At 35.2% G+C, this 20707-nt stretch overlaps 1 protein-coding gene across 1 annotated transcript; it reads right to left on the bottom strand.

Moving 5' to 3' along the window:
* Nucleotides 1-5493: 5493 nt before the first annotated feature.
* LOC148872421 (cation/H(+) antiporter 28-like) lies at nucleotides 5494-15538 on the bottom strand. The gene is made up of 4 exons (XM_088968589.1): nucleotides 15042-15538; nucleotides 13115-14104; nucleotides 8030-8617; nucleotides 5494-6444 (listed from the first exon to the last, which is right to left on the bottom strand). Exons 1-4 carry the CDS (start codon nucleotides 15252-15254, stop codon nucleotides 5812-5814), a joined length of 2424 nt encoding a protein of 807 aa, XP_088824715.1. The 5' UTR covers nucleotides 15255-15538; the 3' UTR covers nucleotides 5494-5811.
* Between the last annotated feature and the right edge of the window lie 5169 nt (nucleotides 15539-20707).

The following is a 20707-nucleotide window of genomic DNA, read 5'->3' as shown; positions in this document are numbered from 1 at the left end:
CTTGGTTGGGCTTTTCTTTTTGTAATGTTTTATCTTCTTAGTGTATCTTTGTTTTATTCATTTATCAAGAAAAATGTAAGATTTAAATAGAAAGAATTGAATGAGGTGGAAAATAGTAGTTCAAATTGCATTTTAACATCACCATTAAATATGTTAAATTAAAAAAAAAAATAGTTATTTTAGTAAAAAGAAAATTCCACAATCTTATTCATATTTTTAATAAGTATAAATATATTATTATAGATGTATTCAATTTTTTTTATTTCTATGCGTGCAAAAATAATTGTATTATGCATCACTTATTTTTGTTTAATATGATAAATATATGATATTATACATGTGCCCATTTTTTTATAAAATTTATGTATTTTTATTTTGTGGTTTATGTTTTATTAATTTTTATTATTTAATTATGACATTAAAGTCTGAAATATTTGACCCAAAAGTTGGACTATTGATCCCCAACAAAGAGGAAAATTATTTCAGTTTTTGTTAGCTTTAGATTATGTATTTCATTTTTATCATCAATAAAAAATAATTATTGTTTATTACATTTATTTTTAATTTTATTGATAAAAATATCATAAGTGTGTTTAATTTTTTCTACACTTTGTAGTTTTCTATATTTATTTCTATTTAAACTTGATCAATTTGATCTGGATAGTTGAATTGCTTAGTCATCACTTGGATAAATAATGGTTTTGTTTTTGAGTATGTTTTAAACTATATGGAGAGAGAGAGAGAGAGGGAGAGAGAGGGAAGGAGAGGGAGAGGGAGAAGGAAACACCGCTACTGAGTACAAGCTCATCCTTATGGATTCAAGACTCATTGAGCTTGTTGAGTACAGATTTTTATCTTTCTCCTTGTTATGTTCCATCAGCATTGCTGGTTTCCTATATAGCAAAAACGACATGGGAAGTCAAATTGTGAGGGGAAAGGGAGTTTGAAGTTCCTAATGAAGATCCAAACATCAGTTGGGATTTGGGAAGTCACATGTTGACACTATCAGGGATCCATCCAACTATAAGAAGGCAACAAAGAAGAAAAATGCCCTATCCTTGGAGTAGGCAGGACAAGGGGTTGCCCATTCCCCAACCCATAAGCCCCTCAACCTAGGTGTAGGCAGGATTTGATCCCCAAGTATTCGCAACGACAAGTAGAAGGGCTTTCCAACCCATAAGCCTCCCAACCTAGGTGTTGGCAAGATTCTATCCCTAAAGCTCAATTTGGAAGGAGTACAAATGCAATTATGTAGAGTGCAAAATCTTACATTTCCAAACTGAGCCTAAGTCTCCCCAACAACAAGCAAGCCTCCCAAGTCCCAACCCATAAGCCCCCAACCTAGGCAAGATTCGATTCTCAAGTCTCCACAATGAAAACTAGGAGGCCATACCAACCAGCTGGTTGCAAAAAGTCTTTTAACATTTTCAAACATGAGCATAGTTCAGGGACAGTGCCATTTAGCACTACTTAAAGCACAAGTTCTTATGACCACCTACTTGTTTTAGGACCTGGTTATGCACATTTTGGTAGCTCCTGGATGGTAGGTGACTCAGATGCCTAGTTGAACAATCCCTACCTAGAATATAACTTGGATGCCTAGCTGAATGATTCCTAGAAGGAAGGTGGGTCGGACACCTAGCTGAACGGTTCCTACCTAGAAGGTGGCTTTGACGCCTAGCTGAATTGTGCCTAATTGAAGGTGGCTCTAACGCCTAGCTGAACTGTCCTTAGGTGAAGATGACTCTAATGCCTAGTTGAATTGCCCCTAGCTGAAGGTGGCGAGCTGCATAGTTTAATGGTGTGGCCTAAAAGGAAACAGTGTCAGAGTGTCTGGGTTTCTTTACTTGGGGTGGGCACTTCGATGCTTATGTTAGTGAATAAGAGATTTTTAAGATAGCTAAATATGAGAGAACTGGAGAGCTAAGGTTGGAGGTAAGGCCTTAATATAGGCATTGTTTAGTGTGGGCATCATGCATTGTGTCTGGGATCTCCGGGAAGACGTACCTAATTGGTCCGAAGTCCTCGGAGGTAGTTGTGCACGTAGGCCAATCTTTGCGCCTTACTCGATTTCCTTCGTAACATTCAGTGTGAGAGCTGACTTTCGAGAAACTTAGGAGTGATGGGATGCATGCAGAGTTGGTCAGCGAGCACATTTCACAGGTCGCCACTTGGACCTCAATTAGGTCGGCAAGCCTTCGAGGGAGCTTGCTCCTCACATCGAGGTCGCTTCGGCCGATATTGATGAGGTACCACAAGTTGGCCCTGGACGAGGTACTGCTAGCCGCCTTGAGTTATTCACGAGGTTGTGAGCTAGATTTTCACTAGGTCGACGGTTGAGGCAGGTCACCAAGTTGGTAGAAAAGGCAGGTCGCCAGGTCAATGGCGGAGGCAGGTCGCCAGGTCGGTGGTAGAGGCAGGTCCCTAGGTCGGCGACAAAGACAGGTCACTAGCAGGGACTCCATCATTTTGGCTAAGGCAAATCGTCGCCTAGGTGATGTTGGGTTGTCATCCAGCTATTCTGAGATGCCATGTGTCATGATGTTAATGGAGGGCCAAATCTGCCCTCATCAGTACCATTGCTATTTTTACCTTAAACTTTTTTTGGTTGATCAATACGTACAACTATTATTTAGGGCAATTTCTTGTGGAAATAGGCATGCCTGAAATTTTATGTTAAAATAATAAAAATAATAAAAATTAATATCTATGTCTCTATGATGCCGAAAAGGCATAATAGTGGAAGAGGTTTTACCAATCAACCCTGAGTGAATTTGGATAAATACCAAGTGATTGGTTACTTGTTTTTATGATTCCAGTTAGATTGGTTACGAGTTTTTTCCATTATCATGTCTTTTCTGTATCATAATTGAACGTCGGATATAAAAATAAAATCTATTAAAAACTAATTAGTAATTAAGAGGATTATAGTTATTAATGAAGGTAACGATATTACCAATGCTTTAAAAACCAACAGTTTTCGGGTCAACAGTTCAACTGTTTGGTTTGATTGGACGGTTTGGTCTAATTTAAAAAATTAAAAAAAAATAAAAAACAGCCAAAAATCATTGTTCAGGTTGAACGAGTTGACTGTTCAACCACCTAGTCAACGGATCACTAATTAAGGAAGGGGGTATTCTATAGCGTAGATGAGAAATTTGGTAGTGTGTTTTCATCCACACCATGGGTGTGGTGCGGATAAAAACAAACCACACCCCAACAAATTAGTTGTTCTACACTGTGGACAAAAATGTGTGGACTGATCCACACCACACCTCCATAGGCGTTCTGCAAGGTCTGGCATATTTCAGTCTACACATTGTATTTGATTTCATGCATCTCAACCACAACATTTGAAATAATCTATATCGTTAATCATTAAAAAATAATATATTATTTTTTGTAATATACACAATAGAGAAATATTAATAAAATAATATTAGTAATAATTAATAATATTAAATAACAAATAATGATATTAATATTAATTAAAAGTGAATAGTAATATTCATTTTAATTGATAGTATTAACAACAATTTTAATAATAAATAATAATATCAATAACAATTAATATTAATTATTAATATTAATAAAAGTAATATTTGAAGCTTAATAATTAATAAAATTATATAAATATTAATTAATAAACATGAGTAGCAGTGGCGAGTGGTTCAAATAGAGAAGAGTAATATAGCATGAGAATAAAAAAAAGAATGAATACTTACTAATTACCATCAATGATCCAATGTAGTAGTGGTCGGAAGAGGAGTGGCGAGTGGTTCAAACCATTTCTTTCGAATCATCGTTGACCCGAACGGTTGAATCGTTTGGCCCGGGAACCATCTAGGCAACCGGTTCCGTTTTACCCCAAACTCGGAATCTGGTATAAAACCGTTGAAAAAGTCAACAAACCGTTGACCTAGGTGGTCAAACCGTTGACCCGTTCAACAGTTTTTGACTATTTTTTTTTAATTTTATTGTGAGAACGGGTTGTTTGTTCAAATTAGACGGTTGGACTATTGACCCAAAAACCGATGGCTAGAACGATTCCATTTCGAGGTCATTTTTTAAAATGTTGGATCAAACTAGGTTTGTCACTAATACCCAAAAATCCAAGGCCTGATCTAACATAAAATCCTATTATCTCATATTCAAATGATGTATTTATTGAATCGGGTCGGATTTGGATGTTACAATCTACATCCGATTAATAATCAGATTGAATTCGGATTTGACCCCATTCGATCCGATTAAAATATGAAACCAATTATTATAATATTTATTAATTTTAATATATAAATTTTATATAATTATATTTAAAATTATAAAAGTATATTCTATATATTTTATTTCCGGATCTGATCTGAGTCCGTTAGGAATTGAATTCGAATCCAAGCCAATTGGATTTAGATGTAGGTTATCGCTAATCAAATTGAATGTGGCCTTTGTTGCTTTCGATCTGAGTCCGGTTCAATTAAAACCATAGTTCAAATAAAGAAGAATAGCAATGACGAGTAGAGAAGAATAACAACAACAAGCTCACAAAGAAGTGTTGCAAAGGTAAAAAGAAAAGATGCCTTATACTAGGGTTAAATATCCATGTGAAGTATGAGATCGTTATTCCATATGAAAAAATGTGTGGAGTAGATGCTTCCACGAGATAAACCCATGGATGAGAAAATGGGTTGTGGTGTGGATCAATCCACGAGATAGTGTGGATCAATCCACACTACAGCCAACATAACGCATGGCATAGAGGTGGTGTGGGTTGAAACTGAATATATCGTTGCCAATCCACACCACCGAACACCACCTAAGTCGACAGTTTTTGGTTAAAGAATGGTAAGGGGTGAAATGGAACTAGTTGCCTGAACAGTTCTCAAGCCAAATGATCTAACCGTCTGAGTTAACAACGGTTCGAAAACACTACATATTATAAAAAGTAAATAGATAGTTTTATTTTAATTTTGTTTAATAAAACTTGTGCATTAGATGTGTCCAACTTGAAATTATCTATCTAAAGAAATCCTTTTTTTTTTTCATATGGGGTGGCTTAGGAATTTGGTTGCTCATTACCAATCATGGTTTTTTAAAAATGAACCGGTCAGGAGTCCAGTTACTTGTTCGAACGGTCCGACCCTTCGACCCGAACGGCCGGCCCATTCTGTCAATATAATAAAAAAATAAAAAATTAGATAATGATCAAAAATGTTTGAACGATTCAAACGATTCGAATGATTAACCAACCGGTTCAACGATTTGCTAACCAAAATCAACGATTTTGAGGGAAAAAACGGTTTAAAAAAAAAACGGAACCGGTCAAATAATCGGTTCCCAGTTTTTCGGTTCCGACCGTCCAATCCAATCCAATTTTAAAAACAGTGTTACCAACGCTTCTCAGTTCTCACTGGGTTGGTTAGCCCATAGATTGGTTATATTTTGGCTTGGATGATTACTAGCTTCGGCCTGGGTTTTGGACAAACAGCATCCAGATTGAACAATATTCTATGATTAATTCCTAATAAGAATTTTATACAAGATTCTACAGTGAACTTGTCTCAAACAACTACTGCACAACTTTATACAGGATTGTGAATGTCTCAAAGGACTCTTTGATAATTAATAGCTCCTAGACATTGTTGATTGGATGAACCAGTGGCCTATTCTCTCTTTGTTGCCGATGCAGAACTGATCCGATGGTTGAATTTGATTGAGGATGTGCCAATACCACCAGAGAGATACTGTAACCTTGTATTATGGGCCCCTATTAATTGGAACGAACCCATTCATTCACTGGTTCAATCAACCAATCTACATCACCGAGAATTCATCGCTGATGCCCTCTATGTCATGCTTAAGAATATGTTGTTGTATGACCAACACAGAGGCCATGATCGAGAAATCAGAAGAAGATAGTATGTCCCCAATGGGGCCCAACTCGGGACACTCCTCCCAGTCATTCATCCCAGCCGTCAATATGGTATTTGCTCGGCCCCCGGGCCCGCCACGCCCCACGATGAAGAGCGCGTACTGTCCCTCCATGCCTCTGAGAGAAGAAACCGTCTCGGCTGAATTTGCCACGTACTTCTCGGCGTACCCGACCTTACCTGCAGCTACGTGCATGTCATAAAACTGGGCGAAGCATTCGTCGTCAATCCTCATTTCCTCTTCCACCTGTTTCAGTGAACCGGCGATATGAATGCCGCCGGCCAAGATGGAGGAATTATCGGCGTTCGTGTCGTGTACGAATCTGATGACAGTGAGGGTCACTCCAGGGTGCCGCGACACACGGCCGGCATAGGCTAATGCTTCCCGATCGTCTCTTCCTCCGATGAAGATCACAGCGGCGTTAAGTGATACATACGAATGACTTTTGACCTTGTTGATCAAGCCAAGGCCCCTGTCGACGAGTATCCCCACTGAGCATGGGGCGTGACGTAGAACCTGTTAGATATCACACATTAATTGCCTATTTATGGTTAAGGGGGCGTTCTTTTCTGGATTTTGAGAAGGGGAAAAGTTCATTAATGATATTTTGATTTTCATTGATAAAAAAATTTATGATCTTTTTCAGATTTATGTGAAAATTAGAGAAAGTTTATTTTGTTGATGATATCCTAAGTGGATAATTAATTTTTTCATCTTAGGGGAAAGTTGTAATAATGTTTTTTTATGGATAAAATGGTCGTTATCTTATTTACATGGGAAATGAAAGAACATAAATAAATGCAATTATTCAAATAAATTTTTCTTGAAAAACACATCTGGATAAATACATTTATCCGAATAAATAACTTATCAAAAAACGAATGGAGCCTAAAAATAGTTTTATCTTGTTTCACTAAATGGGTCGAATTCAGGCCAGATCCACACTCGAACCCCATCACATGTTGTGATTCTGGGTCTTCTGACATTCAGGTCCTTATAATTTGTAGGTATGAGATAGGCCGTTCAAGACTCCGATCAATGAAGTGATCATAATGAAATGGGGGTATTGTGGAAATTGACATAGCCCAATTATGGTGGTAGGGATGGATGATAAGAGGTCGGGTTATATATGGGTTCGGTTCAACAAATCCAACCAAAAGTGTGCCAGCCCGAACCTGGTTGGGTTATATATGGATTCAGTTCAGCAAACCCAGTCATGGTTTTAAAAAATGATTCAAAAATGAAATTGTTTTGGCCATTGATTTTTGGGTTGATGGTTTGATCATCCGGTTTAAACGGATGGTCCATTTTAATAATAAATAAAAAAATATTTAAAAATAAAAAATAGTTAAAAACCGTTGAACAGATTGATGATTTGACCACCCAGGTCAAGAATCACTCACTGATAATGATTTTTGACCAAAAACTAAATTTGAGGTAAAATGAAATCGGCTACTTGAGTGATTACCAGGTCAAATGGTCCAACCATCTGAATCAACTATGGTTTGAAAACTATGGGAATGACCATTCCTCCTTATGAAATGAGATTTCATTCCAATTTATTTCAATTCCGATTCTATTTTTCATCTGAAATAAATAAATTATAGAAATAGGACATTTTTCAAAGGATTGTAATTCTGGCTCATAACCAAATAAGAACAATTGTCCTAATTCTGGCTCATAACTCTCACACCGACCTCACGACCATATCCCACTGCGTATTGAAAACATTTCGCCATTGGGTCGGTGTAAGGCGTGCTCTGCGACGACGCCGACGAGCCGCTGGGTCCGGATGTTGCAAATTGCAATGTCAACGGCTGCGTTTAGCATGGGGCAACTCCAATCAAGCCCGATCCATTACCCGGTTAATGCAGGTTTACCACTTAACCCATTCCAACCCACTGGGTATAAGGGATGTGTAGGTAATCCGGTACCCATTTTCACCCCTTACTTTGCAGCATGAACATTGCAATTTGCAAAGACAGATCCAACTGTCTTGCAATTTTTATATGCCTTTTTATTTGTCTATGGTACTGAAACTATAGCTTTCAGTATATGAACTGAAATACAGTTAAAATGACAGTTAAGGCTCAGAGGTTACCTTACGGTTGACATTTCTGAAGTTAGCGTGGCCTTCATCCATCCTCCCGTCAACCTTTTGGCTCTTGTGGAAGGGTAGGATGATGAAAGAGGCGGAGACGTCCTGAGCTATGTTGCAGATATCTTGGTGCATGTTACTGAATGTCGAGAGGGCGAGCATCCGGTGGAGACTGATCCCGTCGCCGCTCGTATCCATGTAAGCCTGGATCGCATTGCTGATCTGCTCTCGCATACTGACGATTGTCTCGTCGGCCACCGTCACGGCATCCAGGTCCTCGCCTTGGACGAGCGTGGCAGCCGTCCGGGAATTGAGCTCGATCATGTCAGTAGCATAGACGACGAGGCCTGAGTGGCCTCCACGAGTGATCTCCATGATATTGATGGCGGTGGGCACGTTGTGAGGCCCGTGGAGGCACAGTAGCATTCGTAATTCGGATCCTGGATCTAGCCACTGGAGTGTCATGGGTTGAAGGCATGATCGCTTGCGAGCACGCCCCACGATGAATGCCACCACCAGGGGGACGTAGACGATGGTGAGGATAGACACGATTACCATGTCTATGAAGCTTCCAGTATTCATAGCTCCTGCCTGCTTGCAGTGTTTCAATAAGGTACTTGGAAATTGCTTGTTTTAATTTTTCTAATCATTATACTAGATTAGTAAGTAGAATGGTTACCATTTGTTAATTGCATAAATATTTACAACAAAACTGAATGATTTGATCACCTCATTACTTTTGTTTTGGTAATTTGGGGAACATAATTTTTAAGTTTCTTTTTGTTAGCTTGTAGAGCACGAAAGGAAGGTCAATTTTTGGAGTCCCGATAACCTGCCAACAAAACATGTTCCAACCTTCTACCAATATGATCTAACACGGCACATTTCATACATAGCGGGTATCACTAGTATCCTAGTGAGATATACGGTGTAGGATCATGTTGGTAGATGGTTGGAACATGTTTTATTGGCAGAAGATCTAACTCCAATACTTGGCTCTTATGCAGTTGCGGTAGATGGTTGGAACATGTTTTATTGGCAGAAGATCTAACTCCAATACTTGGCTCTTATGCAGTTGCAGGACATAAGTCCTACCACTTCCCTGAAATCTAAATCTTAAATCCTAAAATCTAAACTCTATACCCTTAAATGTTAAAAATCTCAACCCTAAATTTTAAGCCTTATAATTTAAAATCTAAATAGTGCATCAAATTTGTATAAATACATATACATATGTATAATTTTAGAGTGGGTTTATTGATCAATCTAAGTGTATCAAATTATAGTGCGAGCTGGGCTTAGGTTGGGAAGATTGAGCTTGACCTTAGGCTTGGTCTAAGATCGGGCCTTTAGCTCAAATTTTAGCATCAGACCTGGGTTGACCATAAACCTGGCCCAACCCACCTGCGCTAGGCTCGGTCAATGAACCCACTCTAATATTATATATATTTACATACATAAATAAATGCATACACATACATAGTGCGTTGCACGTATGAAATTTTTTTCATATTAATTACTTGAATTTTAGATATATCATAGTTAAGATAGAAACAGAAAATTAATAAAAGTAATAATATAATTAAAAATAAACTTAAATACTTGTAGTAAATGTGCACCTACATAAATTTTAAATTACAATAACAACTATTATTATTATTATTATTATTGTTTTAATAATAATTTTTATTGTTAAAATAATTAAATATCTATCTTAAATAAAAAATAAAATTTATTTTAATAATCATTTTTATTTAATATAATGAATTAGAAATGTCCTCAAATTTTTTTGACAAAATTCTATACTTTTTCATTTTTTGTGTTCTATATTTTTTTAATATTTATTATTCAATTATGACATCTACATTATACAAATAAGTTTTACTTACATCACACTTAATTTTTTTCTATTTGACATAATTAATATATAATTTGATATATATATATATATATATTATTTGTACTTTTTATTACTTTTTAAAGATTTATTATTTAACTATCAGATCATCGATTAATCCGTTTGACCCAAACCACTAACCCATGACCTAAAAAGAAAATAGTTTGATTTCTAAGTTGATATTAAATTTTGTATTACATTTCCATTATTGATAAAATTATATTTTATGTATAATATTTATTTTTGTTCAATATAATGAATGTATAATATTATAGATGTACCCAGTATTTTATTTTTTATAAATATATAACATTATATCTTATGTATAATATTTATTTTTGTGATTATTTATATTTTCTATTTTTAAAAATATTATTATTTGACTACAACATCATTTCATTTCTAAGTTGATTTTAATTGTAGCATTCCATTTTTGTTATTTATAAAAATACTTCTTACATTTTATACTAATCTTTGTGTAGTATAATGAATTTACAATATAAGTAACGTGCCCAATTCTTTTTATTTTTTTATTATATATTTTATTTATTTAATTTTTATTATTTAATTATGACATTATTTATTAATGCATTTAACCCCAAATGGTTGAATTGCTTACCCACCACCAGGAGGGAAGAAAATGGTTTTGTTTTCAAATTACTTTTCAAAATATTTATTTTGATATTATTAAAATTAATGTTGTGGATTTAATGAATAGAATTTAGTTGAGAAAAATATATCTTAAATGTAAGATTTAATAAGAGAATATACCCTAGATATGAGACTTAATGAGAGATAATAGAAAGATAGTTTTACTTCCAATTGACTTTAAATCTTACATTCCATTTCCATCATTAATAAAAACATTTCTTATTTATCATCAATGATTTTAACCTAATGTTCACCTGGCTAATTGAACCGTTTAAACCGTTACTCGATCTTAATTCTGGGTTTGATTTTGTTGAAACTTGTCATTTTCAGTTGAAAGCCATCTAGCCCAGGCAGTTCGTCCATTGACCCATTCGACCTGGTAACTAGGTTGCAGGTTGTGGACTTAATTATTTGCAAACTTTTAGAGACCATAACTTTGCACTCTGATGTCCATTGGGGTGATCTTTTTTTGTTAACTTTCCAAGATCTATACGTCCAAGGGCCTTAGGTGCAATTTTTGCAAAAACAAAAAACTTTTCCCCATATTGCAATTTTTAATAATTTTATAAATAAAAAATAAAAAACTAAACTATGAAACATATATAAATGTAGCATAATACACATATTATATGTAATATATATAAACCATAATTATACTATTTATTGATAAAATATGTATTTTTACACACACACACACATAACATTGTTTGTCATATTTATTATTGTTTATTATGTCAAATATATGATGTTAAAAATGTTCTCACTTTTTTAATTTCTATATATTTTGGACTTTATATATTTTTGAATTTTGTTATTTAATTATGGCAACATGGATTAGCCCATTTAACCCAAATGGTTTAATTTCTTACCACCACCTAGAAGAAAACACTATTTTTTTAGGTAGACTTTAAAAGTATAAGTTTTTATGATATTGGAATTATTAATTTATTATGGGATCTAATTATAGAATTTAATGATGAGAATAAACAAAAAGCCCTAAATATATGATTCAGAGAAGGTGAATGCAAATTAATACTTTAAATGTTGGATTTAATGAGAGGGAATTGAATGCATTGAATATATTAAAATCACCTATTTTCAACTCATTTAATATCAATAACCACTTACCCTATTTTCCCTCATTTTTTAACAATAAATTTAAATATAGAGGGAAAAAATTTGTCTTCAGAAAATTCTAGAAATATTCTTGAGGCTATTCGTACTTACCATTCGAACAGTTACTCAGCATTGATTCCGGGTTTGGTTTTGCTGAAACTTGCCATTTCAGTTAAAAACCACCTAACCGGGGTGATTCATCCATTGACCTGTTTGACCTGGTAACCAGGTTGCAAGTTGTTCACTTAATTATGTGCAAACTTTTGGAGGCCATAACTTTGCACTCCGATGTCCGTTAGGGTGATCATTTTTTTTTGGTAACTTTTCAAGATATACATACTAAGGGCCTTAGGTGCCTTGCCTTGCTATTTTTGCAAAAAAAAAAAGCATTTTCCCCCCATATTGCAATTTTTAATATTATAAATAAAATAACTAAATTAAGAGACATATATAAATGTAACATGATACATATATTATATGTAATATATGTAAAACATAATTATACTATTTATTGATAAAATATATATATATTTTTTACACACATATCATTGTTTATCATACTTATTATTTTTTAATATGTCAAATATAGGATGTTAAAAGTGTTTCCACTTTTTTAATTTCTATATATTTTGGACTTTATACATTTTTTGAATTTTATTATTTAATTGTAGCAACATGGATTGGCCCATTTGACTCAAATGGTTTAATTTCTTACCACCACCTAGAAGAAAACACTATTTTTTTTCAGGTAGATTTTAAAAGTAAAAATTTTTATGTTATTAGAATTATTAATTTATTATGTATGGATCTAATTATAGAATTTAATGACAAGAAGAAACAAAAAAAAACATTAAATATATGATTCAATGAAGGTGAAGGAAAATTAATACCTTAATTTAATTGAATATCTTAAAATTACTTCTTTTCAACTCATTTAATATCAATAACCAATTACCCTATTTGCCCTCATTTTTATCAATAAATTTAAATATAGAAGAGTAAATTTTATCCTCCGAAAATTCCATTAATATTCTTGAGGCTATTTGTACTTTTTAAAGTAGTATGTATGTATGTATATATGTATGTATGTATATAGTTGGTTTAAACTTAGGTCAGGTTTGGGCTACCTAAGGGCTAAGACCGGGCCTGGCCTGAAAAATTAAAAACCATGATTTCTTGGGCCCGAGCCCAGTCCAAGGACCAGAAATCCAATCCTAGCCCATGTAAAATTCCAAATTGGACCAATTCGGGCTCGGGCTGAGGCCCGCTCAAGTTGCACCCCTCAATGAGGGAATGCCATCCCACGAAGAACGGGAATGGAATTCCAGTTCCAAACCCCTATTCCTATGGATCCAAGGGGGGTTCAGTATTTCTTATTGTAGTTGTAGAACTGAGAAGACGGGACGGGGAAGAGGGGGACTTACTTCCAAGGCAATCATGGCACAGTAGATGTGAAAATGCCCTTTGATATTCAGAAGCAACCCTAATGCGATTGACTCCGGCCAGTTAAACCCTAGCATTATGCCGGCGATCAGCGTTCCGGAGATTTTCCCGAGCGTTGCGGCTATGAACAAAAGGAGGAGGTTGGCCCATGTGTGCCAGTCCTTGGTCTTAAATTGCCTGAAATCAGCTTGCATTCCCACCCAACAGAAGTAGATCGGATAAAACAGCACGCTCAGGAAGTAGTTAATCTTGTTGGTGAGCATCTTGGACAACCTCCCTCCTCTCGGAATGATCAGTCCAGTCAAGAAGGAGTTCATGATGGGACTCACCGCCGCTAGAGGAGCAAAGCAGCAAACCATGACCACTGTGCCGATTGCGAGCACCAAGTGAGGACCATTCATGTGCTTCCCCTCTGGGTTGTTGTCGTTGATCCAGTTCGTGAAGCTCGGCAATCCCTTCACCATGAGGAACACTTGTATGAACACTAAAGCTGTCAGGAACACGATTTCCCCTATGTAGACTCCCTCTTCTCTGGTCGGAATAGAGATAAGACCGATGGAAATGAGGAGTGTAGAGATCATGTCGGAGTGCATTCCGGCGGATACCGCAAGCCGGCCGATGTCCGACTTTCCGATCTTGAGCTCGGTAATCAGACGGGTCAGGAGGGGGGAGGCAGTGTTGGAGAGGGAGATGGAGAGGATGAGCACGTATCTGAGGTTTGTGTGCTTTGATAGAGTGAGAAATGGAATCACAATGCAGGCCACGATGAAGGTGGAGAGAATTCCAGTGTATGCCACCATGACTTCTCGTGTTGGTGGGAGAAACAGTACGTAAGGATCCATTTCTAGGCCCAACACAAACATGTAGCAGACCATTCCTACCTCAGAGATTGCGTGTAATGTCCGAGCAATCGCAGAGTCGGCTGCGGTTGTGGAGTCACTGAATCTGTTGTTGCCAAATATCAATCCTACCTGTAACACAGAGAGATATATGTTTACACTTCACAGTATATCATCACAATAGCAAAGAAGGTAACAGGAATTGAGGTTGCGTTTGGCAACGCTTCATGCTGTTTTTGTTTGCACTAGTACAAAAATGCATGAAAGTGCAAATGGGAAGATTGCAAATTTTGTTTCACTTGTCTTAGGTTTTCTTTTACTTCATGTGTATGAATCGAGATTGGCTTCTATTAGGGCAAATTTATACCCACACCATTCTAACAGCCTTTTGCAACTTTGCATTGGGAATGCCTCCCCGTGAAATAATGCATATAAGTAGGGAGATATTCTCAATGCAACGCAGTAAAAGCTGTTCGAATGGGCTTTGCCCTGACTAAAGCAGAACTGGTATGAGCCAAATTAAACAAAAGGAGGCAAAAGTTGAAATAAAAATTAATTAAAATTTGCTGGGTTACACCTGATACTTTTACACCAGTGCAAATAAAATTGCATTGCAAACAAAGCATGTCTCAAGATTTGTGCCTGTGTAAAGCCTAGAGCACAAATCCAAATCATTGAGTCTGGCAGGACAAGTTCATTGGCACAAGTTTTGAAAGATCCAGATATGGCTTGAGCTTTATTTTTATTTTAAATGAAGAAGGAAGTCAGTTTTATTTCAACAAACAATATATATTTTTCTGAATCATCAAATTATGGTCTTAGAATAAAAACAAATTTTATGGTATAAAAATTATTTGATTTATGGAACATCATATCAAATAAGAAAATATGCTCTTTAAACGAGAAATACAAAAAGAATTAATTTATTTTCAAATTAGTGAGTTCTCTTTTCTTGTAATAAGAAAAGCAATTCACATTAAAGAACACCCCTAAATGTATGAAAACTTTCAATACTTGTGGTTTTAAGTTGAGAAATTTCTTTTTGAGAGAGAAAGAGAGAGAGGGTTACTATGATTTCAGGGATGACGCGAGGTTGAGAGAGGTGCCTAGTGACGCCGTGTATGACATTGCATGAAAATAAGACGAGGATGAGTGAAACAACGTATGACATCATGGAGGTGAAATCGCTTGACACCGCCATAAAGCATCCTTCCTTGGGACGGAATTGGCGAGTTGGGTCCACGAGATATGGAGGTGGAGGAGCTACACTCTGTCCGCTCATTGTGTTCTTTCTTCCTCTGTTGATCGATTCCTTCTTTTTGTTCTCTCCCTGTTTTCTCCTCTCCTCCTTATGTTTTCGTCTTTTATTTTTTTTTTTCTTTTGCGCGTTTCCTCGTCTTCTCTAATTGCTTCTTTCGTCCGTTTTGTTCTCCCTGTTTTCTTTCTCTTTCTTGTTTTCTGTTTTTGCTTCTTTCTCTTTTGCCTCTGTGAGAGGGAGAGAGAGTGATGGAGCGCGTTTGGCGCTTTGTCTAACCATGGAACGGAACGGACAGTGTTTTGAATCTTGAGGGAGGAGAGTTGGGATTCGCTGTACTTTTGTTATTTATACTTGTCATTTACTCTTGACAAGCATGGCATACATCTAAATCTATAACTATATTCATAATAGTATAATGGGAAAATTTCAAATTAATATTCTATAATTTGGATTTAGTGTTACTTTGGTCCCCCAACTTTAAAACTCAACAATTTAGTACCCAAACTTTCAAAGGGCGCCAATCTAGTACCTATCATTAATCAATCCGTTAATCAGTCACTAAGTTCCATTTGAAAAGACACAAATACCGTTCAAGTGTCATCTAATTCTCTTTATTAACCATCCAAACATTGACAAAAAATGAACAGCCCCAAATACTTGCCTCTTCGGTTCAAAAAAGTTGGGGTTGCATTCTTGAACATAAGAGGCAAGGATTTGAGACTGTTCATTTTTTGTCAACGTTTGGATGGTTGATAAAAAGAATTAGATGACAATTGAAGGGTATTATTGTCTTTTCAATGACACTTAACAGCTGATTAATGACAAGTACTAGATTGACACGTCTTGAAAGTTTTGTTACTAATTGTGCATTTTAAAGTTTGGGACCAAAATAAATGGTACTAGACCCAAAGTATAGGGTACTAATATGGAATTTTCCCTAGTATAATTTATATAATCTATAAAAAAGACACTTGATTTTAAAACTAGCGATAAAGTTAAATTTGATAACATAGAGTACTAATTTATATCATTATCATGCACTATTAATGGGCCTTACACTAGTGTTTATAAATGCACATGCACATTAGTAGTTCACATCTTTATTCTTACGCCTTATATTAAAATGTACAATAACTAATGAAAATTCATTTATTTTATTAAAGTGGGGTTCACCCAAGGTTTAGATTAGCTCCTCGTAGAGCATGTTTCATATGTACATCTCAGTGTGCATTGAGAGCATCTATTGTACCTGTCATGGAGAGATGTTCCCGGGCATGGTTGGGACGTATTCTGCGGCATGCTCTCGGGAGAGCCCACCCGAAATCCTCATCCCATCCCAGGTTTCTTGCTACAACCCACAAGAGACTTTACTAGCATGCTAGCAGCCACCTTCAAAATTCAAAGCCCTTGTTCTCTCCCCCACAAAACTTTGCACACCTAAAAGCACTTACATGATCGCATCTACCCACACATTGGTAACCATATGTGTATGTTAAATTCATGGAGAGATATTCCCAATGTGTGGATAGATGCTAGTGCTTTCAAGGTGCATGTAGGTTTCTTTTTTTTCTTTTTTGCGAGGAGGAGATCAAGTATCCAAAATTCACCCAGATTCTTTTTGATAACAAAATTCATCCATTCACTTGAGTTTTATTTAGTATCACATATTATACGTTATAAAGGGAATAAGGTTGGGATGTAATGGAGCCAAGTTAAACTTTTGTATGCCTGGTTCGACTAAAATACTACTATATGCTCAGATTCAAGTTTGAGTTCAATTCGAACTTTATTTCTTGATTCAAGTTCAATTCGATTAAATATTTGGGGAGTTTGAGTTCATATTGAAAGGTAAAAAATGAATATATATGTGTGTGTATGTATGAATTATATATATATATATATATACACACACACGATACATAGTATATATTCTTAGATTATATAGAATATAAGAAATGTGTTTTCATAATGTATTATAAAATATTTTTATATTCTCTATGTCTTTATATGTATGTACGTATGTGTCAAGCCAAACTCGCAAGCTTTCAAGCCGAGCATATTATTAGTCAAACTTGAGTTAGAATAACTTATTGATCATCGTGTCTTAAAACTCAAATTTGATTTGAACTCAAACCGAGCCTAATAGGACAAAGCCCAAACTATTTGATTAGAGCTTGATTCGATTGCCGCTCTAGATTAAGGTGGTGACAAAGTAGGGTGCACATGAGGTCTATTGACCTTACCATGGAGAGCCCACTATTGTCTAGGTTTGATCACACACCTCGATATTCAGAGAGATGATGAGTAACCGTTGGGATATCTGCAATCACTAGGAGTGGCCAAGAGTCGAGCTTTTCAAGAGCTATTTAAGCTCAGCTCGTGAAAAACTCAGCTCGTCTCGGCTTTAATCAAGTTTCGAGCTAAGCTCGAGCAAAATTTATAGGCTCATTTGCTAATCAAACCAAGCTTGAGCCTAATAAATCTCGACTCATGAGCCTAATCGAGCTTCTTCTACATTTACATATACATACATTCATACATACATACATACATACATACATACATACATACATACATGCAAACATTCATACATACATGCATACATTCATACATACATACATGCATGCATGCATACGTACATACATACATACATACATCCATACATATAGTATTTTTATTTATATATAATAGTAACTAATTGTTATAATTTTTATTTTTTTAAATATCAAATAAATATATATATATATATATATTATTTTTATAAAACATTTGACTCATAGTCGAGCTCAATCTTATGAGCTTTTGACTTGAGTTGAACTCGAGCTCAAGTTTCTACCTTTAACTGAGCTCAAGCCTTATACTTTCTTGGCGAGCCAAGCTCGAATAACTAGCTATTCGGCTTGGCTCGGCTTGAATCCACCCCTAATTAGTAATCACCCAAGGGATTTGATTGGCAAAATTATCAAACGTGAGAATAGAATGAATATGATAGTGGGAAACTTTAATTTGACCATTCAGACCCTTATTAATTTATTTTGGTGAATTTTCATTGGTTAGGTATGTCTTAATACAACTTGAGTGTATGAGATTTGGACTAGTACATTAGAGGGTTAGATAACAAGTTAAAACCCGATACTCCTCTTAAGAGCATTCAGGTATAGATATGTGAAACTAGGGTGGCAATTTTCTCCTTCCCTGTTGAGTACCTAGCCTTGAATCCATTGGGTCAATGATGGAGACTAGCTACCTCAGTGAGGGTGGACATGAGGATGTGGATTAATATGGATACTTGATCAGGGAAGGGGATGGGGATGGAGAGTGAAGTTCATATTTATATTATAATATATTAAATATACATATTAAACTATATTTAAAAAATCCTCTACTAGGGATTGAGAATGGAGGTTACTTTTTATCCCAATGGGGATTAGGATCGGGGACAAGGATGGGGCATATGGGCATATGATTCCTGCCCTAAGCCCGTGCCATTGCCATTTGGAAGATGAATCCATAGAATACAATTTACAGCTAATGGATGGGAAGAATTGGCTCATTACATGAAAAACAAAAGTATATTCCGGATAACTATTGCCTAGTGATGAATACATACCCGGCATTTAGGGGTGGATTTGAGTTGAGTTGAGTCAAGTATTTGATTATTTGAGCTTAGCTTGATAGAAAATGATAAGGCTCAAGCTTTATTTGAGTTAGAAGCATGAACTCAAATTCATTTTGACTCAAAAACTCATGCTCGACATCACACATGAGGAATGCACACTTTAATAGGTTATCTAAACAAAAACATTGCAATCGACAATATTGAGACTCTAAAACATGTAACCATCATACAATAATTACCACTTATAATTTTTAATTTTCTTAAAATTTTGGAAAATTTTATTTGTTTAATATTTTTATATAAATAATAATTTTTTTTTTAAATAATAAATATGTTTTTATTTTAACATATAATTATTTTATTTTAAATATAATTGCAAAATAAAAAATATAAATCATTTATGGTAGATAAAATAATTATTTTTATAACTCTCAGTTTTAATTAATTTTGTTAGAAAGTTTTATTTATTTAGTATTTTTTTGTATAAATAATAACTCTAGTCTTTCAATTAATAAATATGCTTTCACTTTTAACATATAATTTATATGTAAAATGAAGCATATGAATCATTTAAAGTAGATAAAATAAATTATTTTTTATCAATTTTAGTTCTTATTAAACTTTTTGGGAAAATTAAATCTTAAATTATTTATTTCAAATTTATAATTATAACTTAATATTTATTAAAGTTCAAAAAATAATAAAAAAGTGGTCAATACATAATTTTGTTAAACTAGGCACCGATACACTTCTATATCAATACGTATCAGATCATATCCATTGGTACAATGCGATATGGAGGCCTATCCTACCGATACACATGATTTGTGGGATACATACCTAGTTCTGATATATCATTTATCCCTGGCCATGGATATGAATATGAATATGACATGCTCCATATTGAGGGCACCATATTGATATTTTAGACCTTGTATAATATAATATAGGCTTGATTTGGGATTTGTGAGGTTCAAGAACCAAGCTTTATTGGGCTCGAATTCAGCCCGAAGCTCAATTGAGGTTGAACCAAACCAAGTTCTTCAAGAGTTGCACTTCAATAGCTTGTGAAAAGCTTTGTCTATATCCACCCCTTTCTATAAAGCTGTAAAGTTTATCTTTAGGCTGATCATGAGTGTTTGTTGAAGTACATCTATAGAAGAGGAAGAAGAAGAGAAGAAAAGAGAAGAGAAGAAGTTTGAGAATGGGCGGCAATACTTTCTCAGTTGGCCCTAGAAGCTATTATATATATTTATAATAAGAAGTTACAAAAATAGACTAGAATGCCCCTGATTAGTGATGGGACACCTAGACATAATGAAGTAAAATAGAATAGGTTTAGGCCTAATAAATAAAGGCCCATAATAGACTAAAGAGCTTAAACCTAAAAGATCAACTAAGCCCACCAACACTTAACCACTCGAATCAACACTCCCCCTCAATCTAAGCATGGATGTCAGTCATGTTTAGTTTGCCAAGTAAGTGTAGGAACTTCATTAGAGATAGTATTTTTGTGAAAACATCAACAACCTGCATCTCAGGGGGAGTATAAGGAATGCAAAATTCACTTGAGACAATTCTCTCTCTTACAAAGTGTCGATCAATCTCAATATGCTTAGTGCTATCATGTTGTAATGGGTTATTGGCAATGTTGATGGTAGCCTCATTGTCACAATACAGCTTGAGAGGATCATCAATCTTCACTTCGAGATCACCAAGGAGAGTCCTAAACCACAATAGTTCTGCAACACCATGTGCCATAGCTCGATATTCTGCTTCTGCACTAGATCTTGCAACCACATTTTGCTTTTTACTTTGCCAAGTAACCAAATTCCCCCCAACATATGTATAATATGCA

The sequence above is a fragment of the Nelumbo lutea genome, chromosome 2 (assembly GCF_056320005.1).
Source record: "Nelumbo lutea isolate HS-2025 chromosome 2, American lotus-T2T, whole genome shotgun sequence".
Lineage (NCBI taxonomy): Eukaryota > Viridiplantae > Streptophyta > Magnoliopsida > Proteales > Nelumbonaceae > Nelumbo > Nelumbo lutea.
This window is presented reverse-complemented; position numbering and strand designations above follow the sequence as displayed.

Bases quoted from the DNA above. Each gene is read 5' to 3' on its own strand.
- LOC148872421 (XM_088968589.1), bottom strand. From the start codon at position 15,254: ATGAGCGGACAGAGTGTAGCTCCTCCACCTCCATATCTCGTGGACCCA. The intron at 8,618-13,114 runs GTAAGTCCCCCT...CACTGCAAGCAG, and splicing joins GTGCCATGATTGCCTTGGAA to GCAGGAGCTATGAATACTGG. The intron at 6,445-8,029 runs GTAACCTCTGAG...GATATCTAACAG, and splicing joins TCAGAAATGTCAACCGTAAG to GTTCTACGTCACGCCCCATG.